This window comes from Haemorhous mexicanus, chromosome 9 (assembly GCF_027477595.1).
Source record: "Haemorhous mexicanus isolate bHaeMex1 chromosome 9, bHaeMex1.pri, whole genome shotgun sequence".
Taxonomy (NCBI): domain Eukaryota; kingdom Metazoa; phylum Chordata; class Aves; order Passeriformes; family Fringillidae; genus Haemorhous; species Haemorhous mexicanus.
The window spans coordinates 1,976,882-1,994,358 of record NC_082349.1 but is presented as its reverse complement, the minus strand read 5'-3'; the positions used below and the strand labels follow the sequence as shown (position 1 = coordinate 1,994,358).

Sequence of the window (17,477 nt, the reverse complement as noted above, 5' to 3'; positions counted from 1 at the left end):
CACCACCTCCAGGCTCTGTGTGTGTGTATGTGTGTGTGCCATCCACAGGCTGTACCTCCCTGGCTGTGGTTTCCAGCTGTACATCCACAGGCTGTACCTCCCTGGCTGTGGTTTCCAGCTGTACATCCACAGGTTGTACCTCCCAGGCTGTGGTTTCCAGCTGTACATCCACAGGTTGTACCTCTCCGGGCCGTGGTTTCCAGCCGTGCATCCCAGCCCGCACTCCCACGTGTTCCGCCTGTCCGCAGCGGGGCTGTCCCACCGGTTGCACCCGCCGGCCGCAGCCGCCGTGCCCGCCCCGGTGGTCGCGGTCCCCCGTGGGTCCCCCCGGCTCCCAGCGGGCACGGCCGTGCCGGGCGTGCGGGACGTGCCCCGGGAGCCGCTTCCATGGGCGGCGCGGCTCGGGGAGCCGGGACGCGGCGAGCCGGGACGTGCCCGAGCGGGGTGCGCCGGGCCGGGATGCACCGAACCGGGACGCGCCGGGCCGGGGTGTGCGGAACCGCGGGGGCTCCGTCGGGCCGGGGGATGCGCGGGCGGCTCCGGGACTACAAATCCCAGGGTGCCGCGGCCCGAGGGGGCGGGCGGGCGGCGCGGGGGGAGCGGCCGCGGGGTCCCCCCGCCCTGCTGATGTGTCCGGGCGGTGCGGGGGGAGCGCGGCCGGAGCGGCTGACGCGTGTCCTGCCCCGCAGCGCTCCGGCGCCGGCAGCCGGCCATGGCCTCCAAGCTGCTGCGGGCCGTGGTGCTCGGCCCCCCCGGCTCGGGCAAGGGCACGGTGTGCGAGAGGATCGCCCGCAGCTTCGGGCTCCAGCACCTCTCCAGCGGGCAGTTCCTGCGGGAGAGCCTCGGCGGCGGCGGCGGTGAGTGCCCGCGGGGCCGCCCCGTCGGGACCGGCACCGGCACCGGGAGCAGGGGGTCCCTGCCCGCGCATCTCCGGCGGGGCAGCGCCGGGACGGCGTGGGGATGGGCATCGGGCAGGGATGAGGATGGAGGTGGGAGCGGGATGGAGACGGCGACGGATGGGGATCCGTCTCCGCGGCGGGTGCACCACAGGTTGTTTTCTTCCCGTGCGTTTGGCACAGCTCATTCATCGCCTGCTCCCTCCTGCCGGAGCTCACGGAGCCGCTCGGGAAAAGCGGGATGGGAAGCCGCGGGGTGCCGTGGATGTGCGATGGTTTTGTTATCGCTGTGCTGGGTGGTCGCGGCTCAGGAGAGGCCGATGAAGACCCCAGCTGGCTGCGCACCCAGGGCGATCGGGTGTGCTGCTATTATTAATAACTCCATCCTGCCCCGGGGGGCGGCCGGGCATGCACGGCAGATGGCTGGAATGCTGCGGCATTCCCACGGCGGCACGGATGGATTGGGAAGGAGCGTTTGTCCGGAGGGAAAACCTGCCGGGAATATCGCCGCGGGTCACCAGCTGCCCTGGCCGGGACTCAGGAGCGGGGAGCTGCAGGACACGGGTGTCAGCGCCCACCTCGCACGGGCACCCCTGCACACCCGGCTTCTAGGGCTGGGCAGTGCTGCCTATCCCATGTCCGACATCCAAACCCCTGGGAGCCGGGATGTGCTGTGCCTGCGTCCCTCGGGCGGTGAGGGGCTCCCGGTCCAGGCTCGGCTCGGGAGAGGCCGTGCTGAGCCCCAGCTCCGCGGGATTGGGCAATCCCGGCGCGGGTCTTTTCCCAACACTTCCTTCTGTCCTCTGCTAACGTGTGAAACACCGACCCGGGGGGGAAGCTGACTCACCGGGCAGGGGAACGGTGAAACGGCGTCGATGCAAAACAAGCCGAGAGGATTTGGAAGTGATTTCTATTTTAGAAGGATGGCAAAAACAGGGAGGAAAATTAGGCAGGGTAAGGTTTTGGAGAGGTGCATGGTCCGACAGGGGCGTTGCACGCAGCTCTGCGCTGGTCGCTCATGTAAAAATACCCAGATTTCCTTTTGTAAATAAAAAGGACAATAATGTTTTCTTTAGAGGGAGGCTCAAAATTTGGAAAATCTCTGTGAGGGCTTTGGCTGAAGGACAGAAAGCCGGGCTGAAAAGCAAGCAGAGGTGCAGCGTGTGGAGAGGGGCAGCACGGTGCCCACCCGGGAACTGCCACAGCCAAGCTCTGAGCCACTGACTGTCCCCAACTTCACTTTTCAGTCCATGCTCTTGCCACAGAGCTCCTCTGGGGACACTGAGAAGCAAGAAGGGTTAGCTGAAGGTGTTTTGGGTACATTCACAAGGAAACAACAGGGAGAAATGCAGGGAAAATTACTCAGAAGGAAACCAGCCGTGGTTTGGTTCATCTGGCGTGACATTTGGGTCCCACCTTTGACTCAGCCTCTGTAACAGCTCTCAGTGAGCTCCAGCTATTTGTTTTTTTTTTTTAGTTTTTGTTTTTGTTTTTTCTGCTATTTGCTTTGGACAAGCTGTTACATGACTGTGCTCCGGGGAAACGAGGTGGAAGCAGCTCCTCTTCCCAAGTTTGTCAGCTGCGTCACCGGCTTTGTGCTTTAGGGGAGCCGGGGCTCTGCAGAGCCAACAGACCCATTGCAGGCTCACCATCCCAAAGGCAACTGTGAATCCTGTGTTTGTACAGGGATCTTGGCCTGGTGTGTCAGCGCCCCAGGGATTTTCCTGCTGGCCACTGCCAGGCATGAAGTGGCCACGGCTGAGGGCTCGGGGGGCTCCTGCTGCTGGAGGAAGGCTGAGTTCCCAGCACGGAGAGCATTCCAGGCTGCTGCTGGAGCTGGTCGCAGCAGTCTCAGGGAACAAAGATTCACTTTTGGGGCAGGTGAAGCAGCTGAGTGCACGGCTGCTGCTGAAGGGCTTGGAGTTGTGCCCCAGCACATCCGCCCCCAGCTGTGTGTCTCCTAATTAGTGCCTGTCAGCAAGTGGCTGCTCTGCTTGGGAAAAGGCCTTTGTAACACCTTGGAAAACTTACAGGCTGTGTTTTGGTGCCAGGCAGGGGTGCTGGAGGGTGGCGAGCCATTTTTTTGGCCAGCACTTGCCCCGGAACCCAGGTGGTTATCTCTGGTGCTGGCAGCGTCCCCAGGTCTCAGCAGGACTCTGCAGCTCGTTTGCCAAACAACTGAATTGCTTGTCCTGGCTTTGGCTGAGGGTCTGTGCATCTTGTGTCCATCCCACTGCTCCCTGTCAGGTGCTCTCTTGGAGCCAGGAGTGGCTCCTGTCCCCTCCTCGTGACAGATTTCCTCCGTGAGCATCCACCAAGGCATGCAGAAAACAGAATTCCCTGGGGGATGTGGGCTGTGCACAGCCTGGCCCCACAGCCCTTCTCCACACCTTTCCCACAGCTTGTGGCCTTCGCTGGCCACACTGGCCTGGTTGGTGGCCAAAGCTGAGCCCAGGGATGCAGCCAGACAGTCCCTGCTTTTCCACAGGTCCCTACTGTATCCCTGGGTGTGGGAGCAGTGCTCTGGCCACAGGGATCTCTCCAGTCCTGCCTGTTGCCCTCCAGACAGAGTTCACAGAACTCACAGAATGACTGGGCTGGAAGAGACCTCTAAGACCATTGAGTCCAACCCAGCCCCAACACCCCAACTCAAGCCTGGCACCCAGTGCCACACCCAGGCTTTGTTAAACTCACCCAGGGATGGGGACTCCACCACCTCCCTGGGCAGCCATTCCAGAACTTTATCCCCCTTTCTGGAAAAAAACCTTTCCCTGCTATCCAACCTGTATTTCCCTTGGTGCAGCTCCAGGCTGTGTGCTCTGGTTGTGTCAGTGCTGCTGGAGACAGAGCCCAGCCCAGCTGAGCACAGGCACCTTTCACACCCCACTGTCCACCCTGCAAGCCTGAATCTGGGGCCACATCAGGCTCCTGCTGCCCAAAATCACCTCCTGATGCTGAGGGCAGGGTGGGTGCAGCATCTGTGCCAGGAAAATGTCCCAAAACTGGGGTGACATCTGCTGTGGTTTAACTGAGGTGGTGCATTGGTGCCCTTTTCACCCCAGGATTCCTCCTCTCTGTCAGCTCCAGATTGGGCTGCTGTAGCCTAAATAATGGGGGAAAAAAATCCTGGAAAAGGCTTTGGGTAGGGAGAAAGTCCAGGGTTGTGCTGCAGGCCTGGAGGCTGTGTTTGGGAACAGCTTCTCCTCCAGCCTGTCCTGCCTGGCCCTGAGTGCTGCTGGGTGGCCTTGGGGCTGGGACACATCCCTCAGGGCTGGGACACATCCCTCAGGGCTGGGACATGTCCCTTACAAATACCGTACAACATACAAATATAAAAAATACCACTCTATACCTACAAAATAAATCTATAATTGCAATTAAAAAACCTAAAAAAAACCCCCACCGCAATTATGCCTCCTTTTATTATTAAAAAAATTACAATTTAAAAAATCCCCTTATTATCTCAATAAAAAAATAAAACTAAAAATAAAGTTTTAATAAAACCCACAAATACACTCACTGTTCTAAAACTAACTTTGAAAATAAAACTAAAATTAAGTTTTAATAAAAACCACAAATACACTCACTGTTCTAAAACTAACTTAAAAAAACCCCAATCCCATCTAAATAAACCAGTAATCCCTAAAAAAGCCCCTTTAATAGCCTAAAAAATTAATTTAAAAAAATTACAAAAACCCCCACATTAAGTCAACAAACAATCCCTAAAGTTCTCCAGTATTTACCATTCATAAAAACCTCTCCAATTCTTAAAAATGACTTCAAAATCTCAAAAATAATTAATAAAATCATTAAAAATTAAAACCCCAACAACCTAAACTCCCTTCTCTTTCAATAGTCTCAAAGAACTGACCTGTTATTATCATCAATTGTCCCTCAGGGCTGGGACACCTCCCTTGGGGACAGATCAAGGTCACGTGGGGGGAGCCACAGAGAGCTGGGAGTCCCGTGAGTTTCAGGGCAGATTAAACCCCCAGTCATCAGATTGATGGGATTAAAGCAGCACTTGGAAGGCTGGGTGGAGCTCAGCACACTGAAAAGCCCTTTGCTCCCTGGAATAAGTGCAGAGTAAAGCCTGCACCCCCTGTGACCAGCCCAGCAAGGGGGGTTTGGTGCTATGGGTGAGCCCCAGCTCCTGGTGGGGGCCAGGATCTCCCTCCCTGCTCAGGAAGGGCTCCCAGCCCCTGCTCCCCTTTGGGACGGAGGTTTTCCGTGGGGCTGGGGGCTGGGAAGGGGATGGCAAAGGTTAAATTTGGAGTTTAAATGGCTGCGAGGTTGGGCTGGGGCTCTCAGCACACCTGGGGGACTGGAGAGCCCTGCAGGTCCTCCTGCAAGTCCAGGGCTGCTCCTCCTCGGAGAGAGGAGATGGGGCAGTGCTGGGGAGGAGGGAGAAGCTCCAGGAGCTTCACACACGGAGGGGACAGGGCAGCAGCAGGGATTGTCCATGGTGGAGCCTGGGAGAGCTGTCCGTCTGTCCTGGGGCGTGGGAAAGCTGCAGCCCCGGGGCAGCAGGGCTCTGCTGGGTTCCCACACTCCCTTCCCAGCCCCGGCTCTGCCTCGGGGGGTTCCTGGCCTGCAGCTCCAGGCCTGGCTCCAGCAGCCCTGCTGAGCCACAGCTGCTCCCTGGGACGGCCATCTGGCCTCAGGTGACAGCCAGACCTCGTGTGGCAGCTCCTGGGATGGCCATCCCTCCTTGGGGTGACAGCCAGACCTCGTGTGGCAGCTTCTGGGATGGCCATCCCTCCTTGGGGTGACAGCCGGACCTCACGTAGCCTCTCCAGGCTCCTGGGATGGCCATCCCTGCTCAGGTGACAGTGTGCTGCTGGTGTGGCAGCTCCTGGTCCCTTGAATGTCCATCTGTCCTCAGGTGACAGCCAGACCTTGCCCAGCAGCTCCTGGTCCCCTGGCTGTCCATCCCCCCTCAGGTGACAGTCACACCTGGTGTGGCAGCTCCTGGTCCCCTGGCTGTCCATCCCCCTTCAGGTGACAGTCACACCTGGTGTGACAGCTCCTGGTCCCCTGGCTGTCCATCCCCCCTCAGGTAACAGCCAGACCCTGTGTGACAGCTCCTGGTCCCCTGGCTGTCCATCCCCCCTCAGGTGACAGTCACACCTGGTGTGGCAGCTCCCGGCTCCCCCCGGAGCAGCCCAGCCCCGCAGTGAGCTCATTCCCTGTGAGCTCTGGCGCTGCACAGACCACATCAATAAATATTCAAAAATCCCAAACCCTGGTTTTGTAACGCTGATGCCCTCAGGGCTCCGTGCTGTTTGCACAACCCGCAGGCTGCTTTTTCCATCCCCGTGTCCTTGGCTCTCCAGGCGGGAGCGTGGTGACGTCTGGGAGGTGACAAAGAAGCTGTCATTGGGAAAAGGTGTTTTCTGCCCGGGGCCAGCTGGAATTCCTGCCTGCATCGGAGGCAGTGGGATGATCCCGGTGACTCAGCCCGTGAGTCAGCGCTGCCCCGCTCGCAGGCAGGTTGGGTGCTGGATTCCAGCATCCTGCACTTCTGGCCCTGCTCCAAGGAGAAGGAGGCTGGACCTCCCTTCTGGTGCCGGGAGAAGGACTCGTCACACACAGCAGGGAAAAATCTGAGCGTTTTCCAGGCAGATTCTTTGGATTCTGGGTTAAACCTGGGAGTGTGTCACAGAATCCACAGATTCACAGAATCACAGAATTCACAGAATCACTGGGTTGGAAGAGACCTCCAAGACCATCGAGTCCAACCCAGCCCCAACACCCCAACTCAACCCTGGCACCCAGTGCCACATCCAGACTGATTAAACACACCCAAGGATGGGGACTCCACCACCTCCCCAGGCAGCCATTCCAGAACTTTCTCACTTTTCTGTGAGAAATTTTCCCTGCTATCCAACCTGTATTTCCCTTGGTGCAGCCTGAGGCTGTGTGCTCTGGTTGTGTCAGTGCTGCTGGAGAAAGAGCCCAGCCCAGCTGAGCACAGGCACCTTTCAGGAGCTGCAGAGTGATGGGGGCAGCCCTGAGTCTCCTTTTCTCCAGGCTGAGCACCCCCAGCTCCCTCAGGGGCTCCTCTCAGGGTTTGTGTTCCCAGCCCCTCTCCAGCCTCGCTGCCCCTCTGGATGTGCTCCAGTGTCTCACTGTCCTTCCCAAACTGAGGGGCCAGAACTGGACCCCTGCTCAGGCTGGTTCTTCCCTTAGAACAGATGAATTCTCTCCCAGAATTGTTTATCTTGCAGAATCCCCTCCTGCAGCTGAGGAATTCCCCCCCAGCCAGGTGCAGGTGCTGCCCACGTGGACACCTCGCTGCAGCCTGGAGAGCCGGAGCTGCCTCCAGTGCAGGATCCTGGGGTTATTTTTAGAGAGGACTCGCACTTGGAGAGGGCTGAAATGTGCTGTCCTCACCAGAAAGGGTGCAAAAAATAGATCAGGGGATTGTTCATTTCTGGTGACAAAGGCTATTTCAGCTGCTGTGGGAAGACAGCAGAAGAGATGTCCGTGGGGTCCTGGTCCAAGGGGAAGGGCTGGAGCTCTCCTGGGGCAGGAGCAGGGCTTGTCACACACAGGGACAAAGAATATTCCCATTTTCCAAATGTTTTCTTCATGTTTCTGAGGGGCTGAAAGAAAACAATGGCAGACATCCATCATGGAATGGCTTGTGTTGGAAAGGACCTTAAATCCCACCCAGTGCCAACCCTGCCATGGCAGGGACACTTCCCACTGTCCCAGGGTGTTCCAACCCAGCCTTGGGCACTGCCAGGGATCCAGGGGCAGCCACTGCTTCTCTTGGAATTCTATTCCAGCCCCTCCCCACCCTCCCAGGAACAATTCCCAGTTCCCAATCTCCCATCCAGCCCTGCCCTCTGGCAGTGGGAGCCATTCCCTGGGTCCTGTCCCTCCAGGCCTTGTCCCCAGTCCCTCTGCAGCTTCCAGAAGCAGCTGAGGCTGAGGGCTGAGGCAGGGCCAGGCAGGAGCCCAGGAATGTGCACTCACCTTGCAATTACCACAGTTATGCTCTCAAGGATGTGATCTTGGCAATAATTTTCTTACCTGAGCTTATCTTAAGTGGAGACTGTGAAATCCTTCAGCCCTGGGGATGGGGAGCAGGCTCAGGTGTTTGGGACAGTCCTTACCTGTGCCCACATGGGAGCCATCTCCCGAACCAAAGGAGCACACCCAGGGCTTCTCTCTCCCCCAGCCTGGTTTGGCTGAGGCTCAGCACGCTCCTGCTCCCAGGTATCTCAGGAATTCCCACTCCTCCACCCCAAAAGGACCGTGTGGCCTTTCCACCACAGGCACAGCGACGCTGCCAACAATCTCCCAGACAGAGGAGGCCAGAATTTGAGGGGGAGTGATATTTTTGAAGTGGAAATGTCGTGATTTCTGGGTTTTTAATCAGTTTTTCTTTCTTGCCTGGAGCAGAAGCTGGAGCCCTGGCCCAGCAGTACCTGGAGAGAGGGCTGCTGGTGCCTGACCACGTCATCACGCGCGTGATGATGGCCGAGCTGCAGAAGCGGCAGGAGCAGCACTGGCTGCTGGATGGTGAGTCCAGAGGGGGAATCCCAGCCCCCTGGGACATTGCTTTGTTCCCGATGTTTGGGAGCCCCAGGAGGGACGAAAGCCAGCAGGGGGAGGTGGGAGGAGAGGCAGGAGCTGACCTGGCGGCAGGGACGTGTCCCGCTGGCCTCGGCACGTGCGTGTCCAGCTGAGCCCTTGGCAGGTGGCCGGGAAAGGGAAGGGCAGGGAGAGGAGCTGGGTGTTCCACAAAGCAGGGCAGGGCTGGAGGCATGCCAGGAAAAGCTTCTCTCCTTCACGTGTGGGTGTGTGCAGCAGCTCCTCCATCCCAGCCCAAAAGCCACCTGAGGTGAAGGGATGGGAGGTGCTGAGGGCAGACAGGCAGGGCCTGGGATCCCTGGCCATGGAATGAGAATCAAAGAATCCCAGACTGGTTTGGATTGGGTGAGACCTTAAAGCTCATCCAGTGCCACCCCTGCCATGGGCAGGGACACCTTCCACTAGCCCAGGGTGTTCCCACCTGGCCTTGGGCACTGCCAGGATCCAGGGGCAGCCCCAGCTGCTCTGGGCACCTGTGCCAGGGCCTGCCCACCCTGCCAGGAAACAATTCCCAATCTCCCATCCATCCCTGCCCTCTGGCAGTGGGAGCCATTCCCTGTGTCCCAAACCTCCAGGCCCTTGTAAAAGATCCCTCTCCATCTTTCTTGTGGGCTCCCTTCAGGTCTTTAAAGTCCCCTCCTATCCAAAGCATCTGGCATTCTGGAATTCTCTGCTCCAGCTGCTCACTGGCTGTCCCAAGGAGGAGAGGAGCCTTTCACTGCAGTCTCCCTGATGTCCTCCACATCCACCAGCAGTTCGTCCCCACCCTGTGCACAGCACTCTGTGCCATCCCTTCACATTTTCCCTCATCATTCCAGCGCTCATCCGTGTTCTGCCACTGCCTGTGTCCCCCTGCCTGCCCCCAGCCCCCGTGCGGGGACAGCAGGCACCAGCTGAGCCCGGGTGTCACATTTCGGAGCCGCCGCCGCTGCAGGAGCTATTTTTTCCCGGAGCCATATGGCGGAGCCTGCCTCTCACACCGCCTGTGCCGCAGCGGGGCCGGGCCCGCGGCTCCGGAGCTGCCTCGGGGATGGCTTTGGCTCCATCCCGCTGCTTTCCAGCCGCTCATTCCCGTCCCTGTGCCCGCCCAGGTTTCCCTCGGACGCTGGGGCAGGCCAAGGCTCTGGATGGGATCTGCCAGCTGGACCTGGTGATCAGCCTGAATATCCCCTTCGAGACGCTGAAGGATCGCCTGAGCGCCCGCTGGGTGCACCCCGCCAGCGGCCGCGTCTACAACATGGACTTCAACCCTCCCCTGACCCGGGTGAGAGCCCCGAGCCCACGGAACCCACGGAAGGGAAACCGCGGAGAGGGATCCTCCCTCTGCAGGAGCTGGGATGCTGATGGAGCTCCGGGGGTGTGATCCTGGGTAGAAGGGCTGAGCGCCGTGAGGAACTGTGCCAAATGGTCTGGGGGGTTGAACTAAACATTCTGAGGAACTGTTCTGAGGAACTGTGCTAAAATTTCCTGAGGAACTGTGCTAAACATTCCCGAGGAATTGTTCTGAGGAATTGTGCTAAACTTTCCTGAGGAAAGCGGGATTCATGCAGTCAGTGATGCCTTGTGCAGGCTGCCCTGGAGCAGAGACAGGACAGAGCTCCAGAATAAAGCAGGGATTGATTCCAAGGATCTCCTCCATGGATCCACCTTGGGCAGCACCAGAGCCCAGCCAGGGCTGCACCCAAGATGACCCAAAATGGCCCCAAAATGCACGGCCGGGCACGGGGTCTCTCCCTGGGATCAGCTCTGCTCCATTTGCACCTTGCAGTTCATTGTCCCAGCCCAGCTTTAGCCCAGGCACTCCCACCCTGCTTGTTTTTCTCTCTCCAGCCCACGGGGTTTGTGCTCCTGGGCTGAGATTTGGCTCATTTGTCCTTGGTGCCCAGCTGGAGCAGGAATTGTTTTGTCTCCCTGCTCTGTGCAGAGCTCACCATGCCCTGATGTGAAGCCCAGACCCACAAACTAAAGCAGCACAGAATGTGAAACATAGAAAAGCCAAACCCTGAGGCATGACCAGGATGAGGCCTGAGGCAGCTGCAGGGCGGGTGATGGGATGGGTGAGGTCCCTGTGTCCCCCAGGGTGCTGGGGTGCTGAGGTCCCTGTGTGCTCTGTGTCCCCCAGGGTGATGGGGTGCTGAGGTCCCTGTGTGCTCTGTGTCCCCCAGGGTGCTGGGGTGCTGAGGTCCCTGTGTGCTCTGTGTCCCCCAGGGTGTGGATGACCTGACGGGAGAGCCGCTGGTGCAGCGCGAGGACGACCGGCCCGAGGCCGTGGCTGCACGCCTCAGGAAGTACAAAGATGCTGCCAAGCCCGTGATAGAGCTCTACAAGTGAGTTGGGCACGAGCAGAACCCCCAGCAGGGCTCTCAGAACAGCCACCAAGGCTCTTTGTGCCCTGCCCACATCCCAAAGGTCCCTGGCAGATTTTTGTGCCAAGCCCTGAGCCTGGATGGGGCCTCCCGTGGAGGAAGGAGGGTGATCCAGAGAAATTCCCAGCTCCTGTTGGTCCTGCTGGGCTCATCACATGGGAGGGGGACTTTGGCCTAGATCCAGGTGGGACATGCCATGAAAAATCCATCCAGGGCACCAAATGGTTTGGGTGAAGCACAGGGAGGTTGGCAGGAGGGCAGGAGAAGGGAGAGACCCCAGCACTGGCTCAGATGGATCTGCTGGGAGCACAGGGGGGTGCCAGGGCTTGTTGCCCTTGTGGGGCTGCTGTCCCTGTGGGGCTGCTGTTCCCTGGCCAGTTTGGGAATGCAGGATTGCTGTAGGGTGGTAAACCTGCTGCTCAAAGGGAGTAGCAGCCCAGGAGTGTTTTTAAGCACATGGGGGGGCCAAAGTTTCCCTTGCAGGAGAAGGGGGACAATTACAGAATCCCGAAATGGTTTGGGTTGGAAGGGACCTTAAAGCCCATCCCATTCCATCCCCTGCCATGGGCAGGGACACCTCCACTACCCCTGTCCAAGCTGCCTTGGCTGGGATGGGCTTCTCCTGACTTCTCCCACCTTTCTTCCAGGAGCAGGGGCATCCTTCACTCCTTCTCTGGCACAGAGACCAACAAGATCTGGCCCTACGTGTACACCCTGCTGTCCAGCAGGATCCCCCCCATCCTCTCGGAGGAGGAGCACTAACCAGCCCGTGCCAAGCACCAGGATCTCATTCCATCCTGGATTTGGTTGCCAGTGCAGTGCCAGGGCTGTGCTGGGCTTGGGTGCTCACGGCTGGGTGACATTGTTGGCTACCAGCTACAGGCCAGGACCAGATCTTTGTTTGGAAGGTCAAGCCTGCTGGAATAAGGGTTTTTTTCCCCTCTTTTGGGGCTATGGAGCTTTCCTGCCCGTGGTCCATCCTGGATTGGTGGTGCTGACGGGGGCATTGGTCATTCCAGGTTTACACAGCTTTGCCATGGTGTCCTTGCCATCCCTTTCCAGCCCCAATCCCTGGCTGAGCCCACACGTGCCATCCTGCTGCTCCACGGGACCATTTACTGCTGAGGACTCTCTAGGCTGAGGTGGTTTTTTTCTATAAATTATTTTCTATTAAATGTATTTCTCAGAGAAATAAAGCTCTAGAAAGCAACACTCAGCCCAGTGGGAATTTTGGGAGCAAGGTGGGAAACGTGTGTGCTACAAAGCTGAGAGGTGTGTGGCTCACATTTCCAGCATGAATACAAAGAGGCAAAACCTTGGAGGTGAAACTCTCCCTTGTACTCCTTCCACGGGGAGAGCTGAATTCCCCGCTGGAAAAGCTGCTGTCCAGGTTTTCATGGAATGCTGTGACACTCAGCAGGACCTGGGCTGGGGATGAGCTGCACTACTTTGTGCTTTCCTGGTTTATAGCTTTCAATACTACAAGACAGCAAAGTCCTAAGAGTTTCTCCCAAAGATTTATCTCCACGTGTGCTTCAGTTCTGGGGAGGAATCAGCTCATTCCATCTTCTGTGCTGCCTTTGTCCCCGAGGTCCCCTGGCCAGGGGGTCCCTTCAGCTGCTCCTGCAAAGTGACTCCCCCCCATGAAATCCCAGAGATCTTTCCTTCCTTGGGATGCAGCCAGGGCCATGCCCAGGTGTTTTCCCACGATTTTCAGCATCCTTGGGTTGTGGTGGGGCTGGGCTTTTCTCAACTGGAAGTACTGTCACCCTCTTTGTGTAGGAGGCAGTTCCTGAGCAATGGGGACAGTTCTGGTCTCCTCAAGTTGCCTTATTTTATAAACTATATATTTAAGAAAAGAAGAAAACAAAAGCAAGATGCGTATTTGTAAAGGTTTAAAACAAACAAACAAACAAACAAACAGTGCTGAATTTTAGCATCACCTTTTGGGAATTGTGCATGGAGTTGCTGGATCTGCAGGGAATTCTGCTTCTGCCAGGGGGGCTCACAGGAGGGCAGGAACCTGGCACCTCTGGGGTTAATCAGAGCTCCTTTCTGCTGCTGGATGTCCCTGGGTTTATTTTTCCTTTATTTTCCCTGTGGCCCACAGCAGGGAAAGGGGAATGACAGGATTTTTTTAGGGATTTTTTCCAGGTGTGAAACTCCAGCTCCTGCCTGGGTTTGCTTATCCCAGCTGAGCATCCTCAGGCTGACCAAGGATCCCCTAAAATTTGCTTCATCCTGGTGATCTCCCCAGTGGAGCCAGAGTGGGATCCCTGCCCACATCCCCCCTGCTCACCCCTGCCTGGGGAGAGGCCAAAGTGCTCCCACCCTGCTCCAGGTGGGAATTTTCCAGGTGGGAACAAAGGGATTGTCAGGTGTCACTGCTGTCCCAGGAGGCCTTTCCATGCCCTGCTGCTGGGAGGCTGCAAATCTTCCAGCTGGCAGTGAAAGCCTATTTTAGAGAGATTTGGGATTTTCCCACAACCCTGGGATGAAAGTCTGGGCTGGTTTTAGACACAAATCCCGAAACAGCCAAAACCTGTGTGCAGCTTTCTTTGGAACAGCTTTGGGCAGGAGGGGAGGAGGTTTTAGGGGTTTTTTTTCAGGCTGTAAAAGCAGCTGAGTGCCAGGCAGAGGGGCTGATCCCTGCTTTGCCTTGCCCTGTCCTTGTGTCCTGTCCTTCCCTCCTGCAAAATTCCTCCTGAAGAGAGAATTCCATGCAGCCCAGCACAGGACAGGTCTGCAGATGCCTTTTCCAAGCTTTCAGCCCTGTAATTGGTGTAGAAATCCCTTGGCTGTGCATGCATCCGGCCCTCGGGCTGGAATTTTCTACCAGACCTGTTGCATTTTCCGAGACCAAATCCCAGCAGGGAATTTGTCCCTGGCTGTGCCCCTGCCGTGCTCCCCTTCGGTATTTTACTGTGAACCCCAAGCGTTTTGTAAAGCCACAGCAATTTTGTACCGACCCGAGATACTGTGTGGAGGGAGGAGCCTCTCTCCCCCCTGGAATGTCACGCCGAGTTTTCTTCCCGGAGTTTTCTTCCCGGAGTTTCTTCCCGGTGAATCGCTGCAGCTGTGTTACTGCTCTCGAGATGTAAATAAAGATTTTTCTCCTGCTGATCCCTGTGCTGGCACAGTCTGTGTGGGCCATGCCTTGCCAAGGCAGCAGGGCAGTGTTGACCTGGAGTTCCTTTGCAGGAGCTGAGGAGGAGGAGGAGGAGAGGGGAAGAAGAGGAGTCAGAGCATCCCTGCCTGAAGGTGGGAAAGCCCTCAGGCTTTGGGCTTGGACACAGCGCAGCTCTTTGGGTCCTTTATTCCATATAATCCTAAATATTGGTTAAAAACCCAGTTTGGATGCAGCCATTTGCTCCAGCCCTCCCATCCTTATCCCAGAATCCCAGAATTCCGGAATCCTGGAATCCCAGCCTGGTGTGGGTTGGGAAAGTCCTCAAAGCCCAATTCAATCCACCCCCTGCACATGAAGTGGTTTTAATTCCCTTTTTAACTTCTCCCCGATAAAATTCCCGCGGAGCATTGGACAGGGAGGCTCAGGCCGTGTTCTGTGCCCCGGGTAATCCATCCCGAGTGAATTGGGAATTGGGAATTGGGAACCGGGATCTGGAACTGAGCTCCCGGAGCTGCAGTGCCTCCTCCCAGTGCCACCAGCTCGCTTGCCGCTGTCATTCCCGAGTAACAGCTCGGGGCACTCCCAGTTTGGAGTGAGCAGAGCCTCGGGAATGATGGCAGAGTGGGAAAACAAGGTGATAAACCGGGAATCTGCTGCCGGGGAGGTGGGGGAGAGCCCCGGCCGGCGGGGGGATGTCGCGATTCAGGGTCGTGACAATCCGGAGGCGGAGCGGGGATGTGCGGGCAGAGAAATCCGAGGAGGAAAAATATCAGCGTAAGCTGGAATATGAACTCAGTCTGAAAACAAAAGCTGGGAGGTCAAAAAGCAGAGGAATATGAGCCAAAATCCAGCTGGGATCAAAGGCTCGGCTTCCCCCGAGTGCCACCGGGGGAGCTGGGAGGGCACAGGGGACACGTCCCCACCCCGCAGCCTGACCTCAGCCCCGGCTGGAACGGAAAGCAAAAGGAAACGACCTCAAATTGCACCAGGGAAGGCTCAGGTTGGACATTCGGGAAAATTTCTTCACAGAAAGGGTGCCCAGCCCTGGGTGGATGAGTCCCAGCCCCTGAAGGATTTAAAACCCCTGTGGATGTGGCACCTGGGAACAGTGGTGGCCTTGGCAGGGCTGGGCATGGCTGGGCTCGATGATCTGAGAGGGCTTTTCCAGCCCAAATGATTCCATGATTAAAAATATTTGTTTACAACATCACTGAAGTGTTTGTCTGCCTGATGCTCAGGGAAGTGCCCCAGGTGTGCCTGGATCAGCCCCATTCCCGGGGCTGCAAAGCTTGGACAAGTGACATCCCTGCTGAGCCCATCCAGCAGCATTCAGCATTCTCCAGAAAAAAAATATAAATAAATAAAGGGGGGGAAAAGCAAGGAAAATGGAAAAAAAAAAAAAAAAAAAAACCACAGGAAAAGAAAAAAAAAACGAGGAAAAAAAAAGAGCAAGGAAAACGGGGAAAAAAAGGAAAAATGAAAAAGCACGCAGCCAAGGGAAAGAAAAAAAAATCAAGGAAAACAAACAAAAAAGCCCCTGGTGATGTTTGCGCCGCAGACTCCAGATCCCACTCCAGGCCACATTTTAGACGGTGTGATATGTCTGCCTCCATCCCCATCCTTCCCTGAGTCTCTGTAATCCCAAAAATAACCCGGGAGCGGCACGCAGCTCGCAGGCAGCGGCGGCAGCAGCGCCCCGGGCGGGCCGGGAGCGGCCCCGCCGGCGGAGCCGGGCGGAGAGCGGCGTGCGGGACACGCTCGGCACCGCTCCCGCAGCCCCCGCAGCCGCAGCATGCACGGGCCCGAGCAGCCAGGTAAGGAAAAGCTCCCCGGAGCTCGTGGGAAAGCGGAGAGAGGGAGCGCGAGAAAACTGGGGGTGCTGAGGGCCCGTTTGTGCTGAGTAACCGGGGAAGGCACGCCGGCATCCCGGCATGGGGAGGATTCCCCGCTTTGCAGCCGGTTATGTAACGGGGCACAGGGAAGGGATCGCACCCCAAACTGCTCGGCCGGGCAGGGAAGGCGAGGAGCCGGGATTTGGGGATGGGTACCTGGGCATGGAGTGCTGGGTACCCCCGGGCTGCGCCGGCCCCGCGGTGCCCGCCAGGAGCACGGGCACCTCTTCTCGCACCCCAAAATTGGGGTTTGCGCTTTCAGGGCTGCCTGGGAGCTCTGCGGGCCCATGGAATGGAGAGAAGGGGATTTTCCGGCTTAAAATAATAAGTGTGGCTTCCCTGCGGCCGGAGTCAGACCTGCTGCGGGAGGGGCATTGGCGGCGGTGGCAGCGCACAAACGCTGCCATCCAATGCTGATCCCGGCCTTTCCCTGCCAATCCAGCGGGAAGCTGACCTTCAACCCCCCCCTCTGCTACGCCGAGGCAAGCGCAGGGCCGCATTGCCTTTAAAAAAATCCCTATTTCGGGCCAAAAAATAGCCGGAGTCCGTAGGTAAATGCGGACATCGCTGCCTCGGCTTGGGCGCTGCTGAGGCAGCCCCGGGCGGGCGCTCCGGGAGGGGACGGCGCTGCCCGGGCTCCCCCACGGCTCCAGGTAGGTTTTTATCCCCCCACGGCTGGAAAACAGCCCATAATTCCCGTCTGGCTGCTGTGCTTGTGCCTATCATTATCATAGTCTTGTTTTGGATACTGCCGGGGAGAGGAGGAGGAAGGAGGAGAGGGAGAAAGAGGAGGAGGAGGAGGAGGAGGAGGAGGAGGGTGAGGAATGTTTTGGGCGAACCCTCAGGTCTGAAAACTCCCGACTTTATTCTCCCTCTGCAGCTGGACCAGGGCCTCCATCTTCTGCTATCCCTCCAAATGTGGATTTCTCTTAGTCATAGCCTGAGAAGAGAGAAAAAAATAAAATAAATCCCATAAAAGCGGCGCACGGAGCGATTCCGGCGGCACAGGCGGCGTGACGGCGACACCGGTGCCTCTAAATTTAGCCAGCCGTGGCACAGCCGCCTTGTTTGCATCCCGGGAACGCTCCCGGCCGAGGGATGCAGCATTTTGGAGAGGCTGCAGCCCTTAAGGAGGCACCGGGTTTGTCCTTGAGCCGGGCTCTTGGCGGCAGCGCTGAATTGCTGACCCAACTAATCCCCGGCGCAGCCTAATCCCGGCCCGGAGCCGCAGGTTTGGGGCAGGATTTGCTCCAATCCCTCCTGCTCCGCTGGGAAAAGGTGCTGGGAGAAGGGAGGTGAGGGATTGTAGGGGGCAGAGCCCGGGAGCCAGAGGTGCCAGGCAGGTTTTGGGGTGGGAGTTGGGATGTTGGGGCTCAACCCACCCCGAGCATGCCTGGCTCTGCTCAGGGGCTGGGATTGCCCTCGGGATGGGAATTGGGATTGGCACCACTACAGGGATGTGGCAAAGGATGCAACTCACCCATGGCAAACATCCCAACTCAAAGGGGTGGCTGCTCCTCTCCCAAAATCCCAAAATCCCAAAATCCCCAAATCATGCAGGTGAGAAAAGCCCTCTGAGATGATCGAG

The 17,477-nt window shown here is 57.6% G+C and overlaps 2 protein-coding genes across 2 annotated transcripts in view; both read left to right on the top strand.

Moving 5' to 3' along the window:
* Nucleotides 1–633: 633 nt before the first annotated feature.
* AK4 (adenylate kinase 4) lies at nt 634–13,990 on the top strand. Its single transcript, XM_059853599.1, has 5 exons — nt 634–857; nt 8,310–8,429; nt 9,593–9,765; nt 10,710–10,828; nt 11,515–13,990. Exons 1-5 carry the CDS (start codon nt 713–715, stop codon nt 11,627–11,629), a joined length of 672 nt encoding a protein of 223 aa, XP_059709582.1. The 5' UTR covers nt 634–712; the 3' UTR covers nt 11,630–13,990.
* Nucleotides 13,991–15,701: 1,711 nt separating this feature from the next.
* The window catches only part of DNAJC6 (DnaJ heat shock protein family (Hsp40) member C6), a 41,457-nt gene continuing 39,681 nt past the window's right edge, over nt 15,702–17,477 (top strand). The window contains exon 1 of the mRNA XM_059853598.1: nt 15,702–15,811. Coding sequence (XP_059709581.1) covers nt 15,790–15,811 — 22 coding nt within the window. The 5' untranslated portion in view covers nt 15,702–15,789. The remainder of the gene's footprint in view (nt 15,812–17,477) is intronic.